Below are 11243 nucleotides of genomic sequence, written 5' to 3'. Positions count from 1 at the left end.
CATCACTAAAATTGTATCTAAAAAAAAACCCCTTTTTGCTACCCCAAAAATCTCATTCTTCCTCCATTAGTTAGTCTTCGTAGATTGGCAACTCTCCTGAGTCCCCGGAACCGCGCCCTCTGACCGCGCCCCTCGGGCTTTTCGTAACGTCATCAAGGCCATTGATAAAATCCCTAGGCTTTGGGCTGCACCAATGATGGTGCGGGGTTTGCTTTATAAGTAATACACAATATGCGCTTCAGGCCGAAGAGTCATTTGCGCTCCTCCCTCCAGTTATCCGGGCACGATTTAAAATCTAAACGAAAAAATCGCGAGGTAGCCAATTTTTGTTTTTTTTAGGGGGGGGGGGATGTTCCATAAAACAAATTGAACATGATTCTTGTGAGGAATTCCATTAGAAACAAAATTGATGTCCTGACAATATTCCCTTTTCTGCTTTTTTTCCCGAGATATTTCGCAAACTGATTTTTGGGGGCATTTGCCCCCCCCCCCCCTTTAATTGGGAAGCTCAGAATCGTCAGGACTTTTATGAGGGACATCAGGGGGCCTAACTGAATAAAAAAAAAAAAATTGGCTGGCTCGCAATTTTTTTTCCAGGCCCTATTTTAAGCAGAATGCCTGGAGTAATTGTTTCTCCCTTGTGACCAACTAATCTTCGAGAAAATCCCAAAAATTGCAAAATTGCAAAATCCAAAATCGAGAAAATCTAGATGAATGCGTCTAACTAAACCATTAAAGTAGCACTTTTGGTCACCTCTCTCTTTCTTTCTTTTCATCTGCTTCAATTTTTTTTTTTTTTTCATTTCAATTGTGACTCACATTCTTTATGATCCCTTCTATGGTTTTATCAAAATAGTCCAATCCAGTAGATATTTCACACCCTTTGAAAGAGCTTTGAAGATTACAGTTAAACTATCCAACAATTATAGAAAACAAGAAACTTACTCTCAAGAGTTCAGCCATCTCCAAGCCTTGCGTAACTTGCTTTTTAACCATGGTGCTTAAATATTCCGGAGGTTGCGATCCTGCTCGCCTGACAAAAGGCTGCAAAGAGAGAGAAACAAAATTGAAGGAAAACGATATGCAAAATAAAGGAAACACACCCATAGACAATCCGTCTCATTATAAACAGAGGAGCTCACCAATTGTGTTTTTCACTCATTTTAAAGGTAACCATACCAATATGGTTTAAGTAACCATTTCAATAGAGAAATTCAAACAATATTTTATAATTATGACAATTTATAATACAGGTATTGACGACAAAGAAGTCATGCAGGCCGAATTAAGGGGGGGGGGCGTAGATTTTATGAGGGATATGAATGACCTAAAAATGAAAGTAGCAGCTTAAAAAATTTTCAAGAATAGCAAACGTAGAAAAACTTAACGTTGTAAGAAGTAGATGAGGGTTCCTCTTAACAATTTCTCTTGAACACTTGTTTATTGACCAAATAAGCCTAAGGACCTAAGGCGAGAACTTGTGAGAAAGCTAACAAAGTTACTCTTTCAGGCTGAATAAGTACGTAATAGTTTTAGTTTGCTAGTTTCATTTGTTCACCCATAGCTACCAACGCATCACTTTAGGGACAGCCTTTATGCAGGGTGTCCCGAAAGTCCCTTCCACTCCCTCGAAAATTTTACCTAATTGATATTTTGAAACGAAACTTTGGGGATGTTCATAGATCAATGTTAGCTACTTTTAGGGTCCCCAAAAATTTAACTCCCCCCCCCCCATTGAGAGGGGCTACGGACCCCAACTTTCTTTTTCAAATGGCAACCCTCCCTTTGTGACACATCAATCAAAAGAGGATGAAAAAAAAATTGGCGCAAATCGCAAGTCAAAATCTTAATTTTTGAGAAAATGGCGGCCGGTCGAAGTTCAAAATAACGGAAATTTCACATCTCCGTTTTTGTTGACGGATTAGGATGAGACCTGGTATCCGGTGGTTTTTCGGGTCGAGATAAACGATTCGGGCATTAGTTTTCAGGAAAATTTTGTCTTTTTCAAAATGGTGGCGGTCAAAATGGCGATCTAGAGCGGCAAGAGAATATTTAGACTGCTTATCGGTGGCTTTGTATGAAACTTGGTATCCTGAAGGATGTCGGCACGAAAAAAACGAATCTTTCATTGAACATTGGAAATTCTGCATAACTTCAAGATGGCGCCGGAAAAGTGGCGGAAAATTGGTATTACGGACGCTTACAGTTGGATTCGCATGAAACTCGGCCGCCATTTTGATACAGTCGAACCTCGATAACTCGAACCTCGATAACTCGAAAACCTCAATAACTCGAAGAAAATGTCCGTTCCCTTCCGCAGAAGGCCAAAATCCTCGATAACTCGAAAAATTTGTTCCGTTAACTCGAAGACATTTGAGGCTCATTTGTACCTCAGTAACTCGAAGGAATCGGCGGTTTAACTCTATAACTCGAAGGCAACTACCATGTGTCAAATATGTACCTCAGTAACTCGAAGGAATTGGAGAAAAACCTCTATAACTCGAAGGATGCTTCGGCCCAGATAATCTCAAGGCGGCCGCAGGCAATCAGCGGTGGCAGGTTAATCAGTTTATCATCAGTTAATGTTGTGACGCGTTAAAAAAAAATGCGCAAGTGTTCCGCGTTGAGAGTCGCCCAAAAAGTGAGCATATTGGAGGCGGTGAAAAACAGAGGTGCGAAGACAAAGGAACAAATTGCAAAAGAGTTCGGTATCCCACCCAGCACCCTCTCAACGATATTAAAAAACGAGGATGTTTTTTCTGCTTTGGTAACACTTGAAAATGAGGTAGATAGACACCGTTTGCAACACTTGCAGCAGAGCAGAATAACTCAGTTTTTTAAAATTTAATTCTTGATCTTTGTGTACATATTTTTTCCAATAATAAACCATTGCCCTACCCCAATCGGACGTGAGGTTAAATATTAGTTCCTACTTTCATTCCCCAATATTCCCTTATTATGATAACGTAAAACAAATAACGGTTTTTTTTTTCTAAATTGACCTAGCACCAACCTCGAACCTCCAACCTCGATAACTCGAATTTTTCATCTCCAAACCTCGTTAACTCGAAACCTCGATAATCTCGAAACCTCAATAACTCGAATTTTTCATCGCTTCCCTTCAGCTTCGAGTTATCGAGGTTCGACTGTAGTTTATAACATTTCAAAAATGTAATGCGAGAAAGTCATTTTTGTCGAATAGAAACCAACAAGACCCCGAGGTTTATGCGAATCCTACCGTAAGCGTCCGTAATACCGATTTTCCGCCACTTTTCCGGCGCCATCTTGAAGTTATGTAGAATTTCCAATGTTCAATGAAAGATTCGTTTTTTTCGTGCCGACATGCTCCAGGATACCAAGTTTCATGCAAAGCCACCGATAAGCAGTCTAAATATTCTCTTGCCGCTCTAGATCGCCATTTTGACCGCCACCATTTTGAAAAAGACAAAATTTTCCTGAAAAGTAATGCCCGAATTGTTTATCTCGACCCGAAAAACCACCGGATACCAGGTCTCATCCCAATCCGTCAACAAAAACGGAGATGTGAAATTTCCGTTATTTTGAACTTTGACCGGCCGCCATTTTCTCAAAAATTAAGATTTTGACTTGCGGTTTGCGCCAATTTTTTTTTCATCCTCTTTTGATTGATGTGTCACAAAGGGAGGGTTGCCATTTGAAAAAGAAAGTTGGGGTCCGTAGCCCCTCTCAATGGGGGGGGGGGGGGAGTTAAATTTTTGGGGACCCCAAAAGTAGCTAACATTGATCTATGAACATCCCCAAAGTTTCGTTTCAAAATATTAATTAGGTAAAATTTTCGAGGGGGTGGAAGGGACTTTTGGGACACCCTTTATGGACTGACATCATGGAGATGATGACCTATACTTTTTCATGACTTTACAAACAAAAAAGCATGAACTACAAGTAAGTAATGACCCGAATTATATTCTGATGAGAGGCATCAAATGATCTTCGACCCACGGGATGTTGACGTTTTATTGCTTGTTGTTGGGTTTCAAAGTTTAGTAGAGAATCGTCATCCTCTGGAGTTCTTACTGGAGTTATTGGTAGGCTCTGGAAGAAGGAACAAAAAAAAGTCCATTAACGGTATGTATTTTAATTCTACTGAGAAAAGTGTGAGAGCATTGAGGTAGGTTCGATTACTGAATATTGGTCCATTGAAAACATTTAAGGTATCATCGACATAAATTAGGAGATTATTCATGCAGCCCGTACAAAGACTTGCGAAACCGTGACCCATCAGAAGAATAAATGAAATTGTATTTTTAAGAATAAATGAAATTTTATTTTTAATTAACCATGTACAGTGGCTGTTGTACATCCATCTGATGTAGGTGCTTACAGACTATCAAAAACAACAGGCTTACGGAAACATTATTTTAAGATTACAAAGTTGAACTAATGGAGAATGAACTTAGGTATCTTAATTTTTTCTCATGTTTATTGATACCCACGTGACACCACACTGCAAGTGATTTTTGAGTGTCATCTGGTTTTATTTTAGTAGTAGCAGTAGCGTTAGCGACTGCGTGCTGCGATGACCGCGGTAACAGAAGCGGCGGCAGCGGTAATTGTAGTAGTAATTGTACACATGGTGTCCCAAAAGTAAGTGGACTGGTGCAGTCATTTTAAAACGAGCCAAGCTAGAAATATGTTCTTGGTCTCATTTTAAAAATTTTCTATTGATTGAGACCAAGATCACTTCATTCGGACAAAAATTGACGAAGTTATAACAGTTTCTGTGAAGCATGTTTGCGTGCCGCCTACAAGTTTTTTGCGGTTCGTACTTTTTATTCATCCCCTTCGTCTTTAAAACATTTCTAATGCGTTTTTATTTTATCTGCTTGTCAACACCAATGATATCTTAGCAACACTGTACAAACGTCGACTAACTTCTGGCGTTATCATAATAACGAGTTAAGATGGACGATTTTCAGAGGGAATTCGTGAAAAATTCGTGGATTTTGCATCAAGACAATGCGCGGGTGCACACATCCAATTTTACAAGGGAATTTTAAGAAAGTAAAGGTGTTCCGCTTCTTGGGCACCCTCCGCACAGCCCAAATCTCGCTCCATGTGATTCCTGGCTGTTTCCGACGCTTAAAAAAGATCTTCGCGGTCTGAGATTCGCCACAAAAGCTGAAATCAGGACGGCCGTCCAAAAAACTTTTAAAAACATTCCTGGAAGGTAATTTTACAAGACGATGCTTGTTAAATGGGAGGAAAGGATGCGGAAATGTATTAACAGCAATAGAAAATACTTTGAGAAGCAAGGGGACAAGCATGAGAAAGTCGGATGGGAGCGGAACTGAGGACTAAATCACGGTAAGAATTTTTTTCGTAGAAAACCCGTAGGTGGTTTGCGAACACCTTCTACAAAAGCTGTCGTAACTTGGTTAATTTTAGTCCGAATGGAGAGATATTGTCTCAGTCGATAGGAGATGACTTGATCTTTAAAATGAAACCAAGAACACATTTCTAGCTTGCTTCGTTTTGAAATGACAGCATGAGTCCATTTACTTTCGGGACACCCTATGTTGTGGGGAGCCGGGGCTGACCGGCAGATGGGTCCTCCGAAAACCTGGATACTGGCAAATTCCGTCGTGCACCCCAAAGTTAAGCCACGTGCTCCACCACCCACTTGTCCTTTTCACACCTATCACATTTCCCCAAGTAGCAGTGATCGCAATAAATAGCGATTTTATCCGTTGGTTATCGCGATTATATCGGTTGCAATATATCGAGATATTCTCGCATAAAAAATTGCGATATATGGCGATTAAAGCGCTACACATCGCAATTTTTGGTTCGATAAAATCTCGATCAATTTTCGCCGATAAAATCGATATTAAATCGCCATTTATTGCGAGTTTTATCTCGAAAATATCGCGATTTTATCGCGATAAGATCCAGGATAATCGCTCAGATTTTGATGATCTTGGCAATTTTATCGTAGATTAAATCGCAATATATAGCGATTTTTCCGTTTAGAAATGCTAATTGGGCCCCAAGAGTTCAGTGGCCGTCTACTAAGTTGACGATCGATCAGGTTGTATTAACTCTGAAAGAATCTGCAGAACATAGACTTTTTTCGAGCGCAGAATTTTTTAGAGCACGATCATGCCTCCACCGAGTTAGGCTTCATTGTTTATACCTCCCCCTGATAGTGTGACGGGCGAAAAAAAACAGCGGAAGCGGGGAGTGCGCTAAGGCGACGAGATGAAAGACCACCCGACACTCGATCTCTTCTTTTTAGAAGGGGGGGAGGGGGGTAGCTCCACCAGCGGAAATGTACAAGGTATGAGGAAAAAGGCGGGGAGTCTTCCGCTGCTCCTCGGAACGAAGGACAGGTAGGAGACGAAAAGAGCTACACGTAGCTAGGGCTTCTGCGGACACTTTTATTCTAAAATTTCGACGGAACCCTCTCCTTTAGACTTTGAATAATAACAACAAATGAAACAATATCAGGAACACACTCTTAAAACCACACACGACTCGGCGCGGAATTCGCTTGGACCACGGCGCGGCGTGGCGGGACGATCGCAGCCTGACCAGGATCGCTGATGAGCTAAGACGAGACTGATTTCAGAGATTTTCTTAAAATTGCGAGTAGCGTCGCTTTAACTTCCCTTCTCCCCTGCGGCCCAATCCGTCTGGTTGATCAGGGCCCTACACGGGACTCTTGTTCTCCAGGCTGATTGCGTTCACACTGGAACTGAGGAGCTAAAACTCTGTATGACATCATTTTTTCTCATCCTTACAATTTTTGGCTGAACTGTTATCTGGACAGGAAACACAGAGCACTGTTTCCAACCGCAACGCCTGTTTTTCATACGCAGACACAATAATGTGATTAAGTATATAGGAGATTGAGTTTAAGCAGTGATCCCTCCCCAACTTTTCAGTGGATTCTACCGCTCGAATCCATTGCAATAGGTACTTATCGCTGGCAGGGGAGCACATTGTGAGTAATAGGTACGTAATTTAATCAGATCGCAGCCGAACAGTGTGGACTAACTCCTACCGGATGGCCGTGTCTCTTTCCCACCCTGCCGCCTCTAAGGGAGAAGATAGGGTATTGGAGTGAAGACGGAATTTTACGTGTCCTTAAAACCCGTCACCACTGAGGATTGAACCCGACTCTCGTGCCGGCAGCGACCAGTTTTACTTGAAACAAGTATTTCAAATCATTAACTGCTTCATTTTTTTGGAAGTGATACGACTTCCTGAGACCGATTTCCCTGGAGGCTTAGAACTTACTTGTTCATTGAATATTTTGCCATTGGTTATTACTTTCAAAGTGAATAACTGGTGAATAACTTCCCCAAGAAGTATTTCACATTTTGGAAAATATTCAATTTCATACTTGTACCTACCCACTTTGATACTTCGCTCTTATTTTTTTTGGAAATTATGACACCAAGATCATTTTTTTTGGCGAACCATTGAGAGGTCATGTTGATCTGAATTTTTTGACTTCGAGTCTTCTTATTCTTTCACCCCTGAGTAAATTGCAGAATTCTCTGTCCAAGCCGCTTTACTAAAATTGTCAATGGACAAAACGACATAATTTTCACTTGATTCCAGTTGAGGAATGGGGAGTCCACTCGAAGAAGTACAGACAGCATTATAGTTTTAGTGTTATTAAAGGTTTAGTTCTGGTTTATTGTTGCTTAACCTTTTGTATGGGCTGCGCGACTCATTACGTGACTGACAAGAGTATTTTCATTCATTTGTAGGTAGGTATTACTAAGCATAAGTTTCAAGAGGTCTCAGTACAGTTATTGTTTGTGCAAGAAAATTTACAAGAGTGTACAGGGTGTTTCAGACCACCCGTACCAGGCCTTTTTCTCGGTTGGTTTAGGTCGTACGAAGTCGGAGACCGCGGGGTTGAATAGGGAATTGACCCCAAGGAATCCGAATTTCGTAGTCCCGAAACCCCCCCACCCCCCCTTGGGGGGAGGGTCACGATGCTAAAAGTCACGGTTCCCGACCGAATTGCGAATAGATCGCATCAGAATTGAAAAGCACGGAAAATTTCACGTGGAATTGACCCCTAAAAATCCAAAATCGGACCATCCAAGGCCCAAAAATGACTCCCTAAAGAGGGAGACAGTACCCCCCTCCATAATTTCTCTTTGGTCTCAAAATTGACGTAAATTCTCCAGAAAAAGACAGTTTCCCAGGTAATCGACCTCGAGAAATCCAAATTTCATGGTCCCGAAGCTCCTCTAGCCCCCCTTGGGGGGTAAACGGGGGGGGGCAATTTTAAAGATCGGGGCTCCTTCCCGAATCGCAAATTGATTGCATCCAAATTGAGGAGCAGAACACATTTACATCTTAAGTGACTCCTAAGAGTTCTAATAGACCCCCTGAACGGCAGAAAGTAACCCCCTGAGGAAGGGGGCCTCACCCCCGCCAAAAATTTCTCAGGATTCCTCTTTGGTCGCAAAATTGACGTCGGTTCTCCAGAAAAAGATGGTTTCCCATGTAATCGACCCCGAGGAGCTCAGGGAACATGAAATTTAAAGTCCTCGGGGTCGATTACATGGGAAACCATCTTTTTCTGGAGAACCGACGTCAATTTTGCGACCAAAGAGGAATCCTGAGAAATTTTTGGCGGGGGTGAGGCCCCCTTCCTCAGGGGGTTACTTTCTGCCGTTCAGGGGGTCTATTAGAACTCTTAGGAGTCACTTAAGATGTAAATGTGTTCTGCTCCTCAATTTGGATGCAATCAATTTGCGATTCGGGAAGGAGCCCCGATCTTTAAAATTGCCCCCCCCCCCGTTTACCCCCCAAGGGGGCTAGAGGAGCTTCGGGACCATGAAATTTGGATTTCTCGAGGTCGATTACCTGGGAAACTGTCTTTTTCTGGAGAATTTACGTCAATTTTGAGACCAAAGAGAAATTATGGAGGGGGGTACTGTCTCCCTCTTTAGGGAGTCATTTTTGGGCCTTGGATGGTCCGATTTTGGATTTTTAGGGGTCAATTCCACGGGAAATTTTCCGTGCTTTTCAATTCTGATGCGATCTATTCGCAATTCGGTCGGGAACCGTGACTTTTAGCATCGTGACCCTCCCCCCAAGGGGAGGTGGGGGGGGGTTTCGGGACTACGAAATTCGGATTCCTTGGGGTCAATTCCCTATTCAACCCCGCGGTCTCCGACTTCGTACGACCTAAACCAACCGAGAAAAAGGCCTGGTACGGGTGGTCTGAAACACCCTGTATATATCTACCAATGTATGTCCATGATATCTTCATTTTTTTGCTGAGTCTTAAAATTAAACAATGAAAATAAAAGGTCGTTCGCCAATAAATTGAGATGACGGACACGGAACAACTCGCACAATAACTGGGCATAAAAATCACCGAGAGCCTAGGTGGATCCATTAATCTTGATCAGGAACAGTGGGTATATTGTAACTGGATCAATACGGCTTGATGTCTTACACACCGAAACGTACATGTTAGAGTCCAAACCCGAAAAAAACTAGTTTAAACTATTTCGCGACTATGTGCGTTTGTAAAAACCCAAAGTCAACTATCATTTCGGGTTTTTACGACTAATTTTAGTTAGAACTAATTTTAACAATAGTCCATCGGTGAAAACTCGAGGATGGAATTAATTTACATTTAAAGCGTCGAAAAAGCAAAAGAGTAACTGCGGAACGTAATTGTCATAGATTTGGGAGTCAAAGATAGCCTGTACAGGTTTGGAACTAACCCAAGCGGCAAATTTCAACGGAAAAATCGCGATATATTGCGATTTTATCGGCGATAAAATTGCTTGGGTCATCAACATCTGAGCGCTTATCCTCGATCTTGTCGCAATAAAATCGCGATTTTATCAACCGGCAATTTATCGCGATATTATCGAGACAAAAATCGCAATATATGGCGATTTAATCTCAATTTTATCAACGAAAACTGATCGCGATTCTATCTAACAAAACATTGGGATGCATAGCAATCAGAGTTGCTAAAAGTAATTTCATCGAACGAAATTTCATGAAATTTCTTTTTTCCCCATGAAACTTCTTGAAATTTCCTCATGAAATTTCTTGAAATTTCCTAATGAAATTTCTTCTCATAATCTTTCACGAAATTCTTAACTCTGATAGCGATTTAATCGCTATAAATTGCATTTTTTTAATCGATAATATTGCGATAAAGTGCCACCGATATTATCGCGATAATCAACCGATAAAATCGCTATTTGTTACGACCAATGCTACTTGGGAAGACGGAATTTTAACCAAAATGAAAATCAGATCAGAATTTGATGTTTTAAAGGAGCATATCATCAGTGTCGATGAAGATATAAGTAAGAGATAATCCTGCGAACAGCTGCAACCTTTAGGTACCGCAGGAGGCTCTGTGCATTGTGCAAGGATTTATCAGGTGCCGATGTAAAAAAATTTGCTCCACAAACCGGTGCCAGTGCAAAGAGAAAGGTATTTCATGTAACTCAAGACGCCATGACAGCTCATCCTATCGCAATATATAAAATACTTCTGTTCAATTGTGCATGACGTGGGGGCGCTATACACCCCTAAATACCTACGTATGGTTTCCTACCTCCACTTTCGGGCTTTTACAGATGACCCTACGTTGGAACTAGTTTTTACTAAAATTCTTCTTAAAACCCCCAGAACGAAACATTATTCCAGGGTTTCACTGGGTATCTTCTTCTAACTAGACGGGGTTTCCCCCATTATCCAGCGTTCTAACAGTTTTCAGGGTTGGACTCTAACACAAAGCTGCAAATCGAACCGACAAAATGGACTTGAAAACTACCTACAGAGGTTTAATTTGTTCCCTTGTTTACATGGCAACGTGTACTCGTCTAAATATTGCTTTTGCTGGCGATAGATTAAGATTTTTTTGAACACATATTCCTCTCACAAACATTACAATCACGGCCTCACGGTCCTAAAATACCTTTATGACGCTAAGTCATTTATATTGAACTCCAAGAGATCTGAAATACTTACAGAGGGTACGAAAATTCAATGGTTAGGTTAATGCTGATACGTACTTTTCATTCACTTCTTTTTTTTCTGTCTAAAACAAAAGAATGAGTTGATGATTTTAAACATATATCGACGGTGGAAGTCGGCAATCACATAACTCGGTTTGCGACGTCGCAGACTTCCTGTCATACTTTATTTTTTAAATGGGAAACTACTCAACGGCAATTCTCTAAAACTGTCATGATTTTTCT

The 11243-nt window shown here is 41.2% G+C and overlaps 1 protein-coding gene across 10 annotated transcripts in view; it reads right to left on the bottom strand.

Annotated features, from left to right (window-relative positions):
* The window catches only part of LUBEL (Linear Ubiquitin E3 ligase), a 197029-nt gene that overhangs the window by 100377 nt on the left and 85409 nt on the right, over positions 1-11243 (bottom strand). For all 10 annotated transcript variants that reach the window (XR_011900886.1, XM_072306495.1, XM_072306497.1 and 7 more), the window contains 2 exons: positions 3934-4071; positions 946-1044 (listed from right to left, as the gene is read on the bottom strand). Coding sequence is in view for 9 of the 10 variants with exons in the window: in XM_072306495.1 (XP_072162596.1) it covers positions 946-1044; positions 3934-4071 (237 nt within the window). In the remaining variant the exon portion in view is untranslated. The remainder of the gene's footprint in view (positions 1-945; positions 1045-3933; positions 4072-11243) is intronic.

Source organism: Bemisia tabaci, chromosome 1, assembly GCF_918797505.1.
Source record: "Bemisia tabaci chromosome 1, PGI_BMITA_v3".
In the NCBI taxonomy this organism is placed as follows: Eukaryota; Metazoa; Arthropoda; class Insecta; order Hemiptera; family Aleyrodidae; genus Bemisia; species Bemisia tabaci.
Note: the sequence above shows the minus strand (reverse complement) of the source record. Positions and strands in the feature narration are given on the sequence as shown.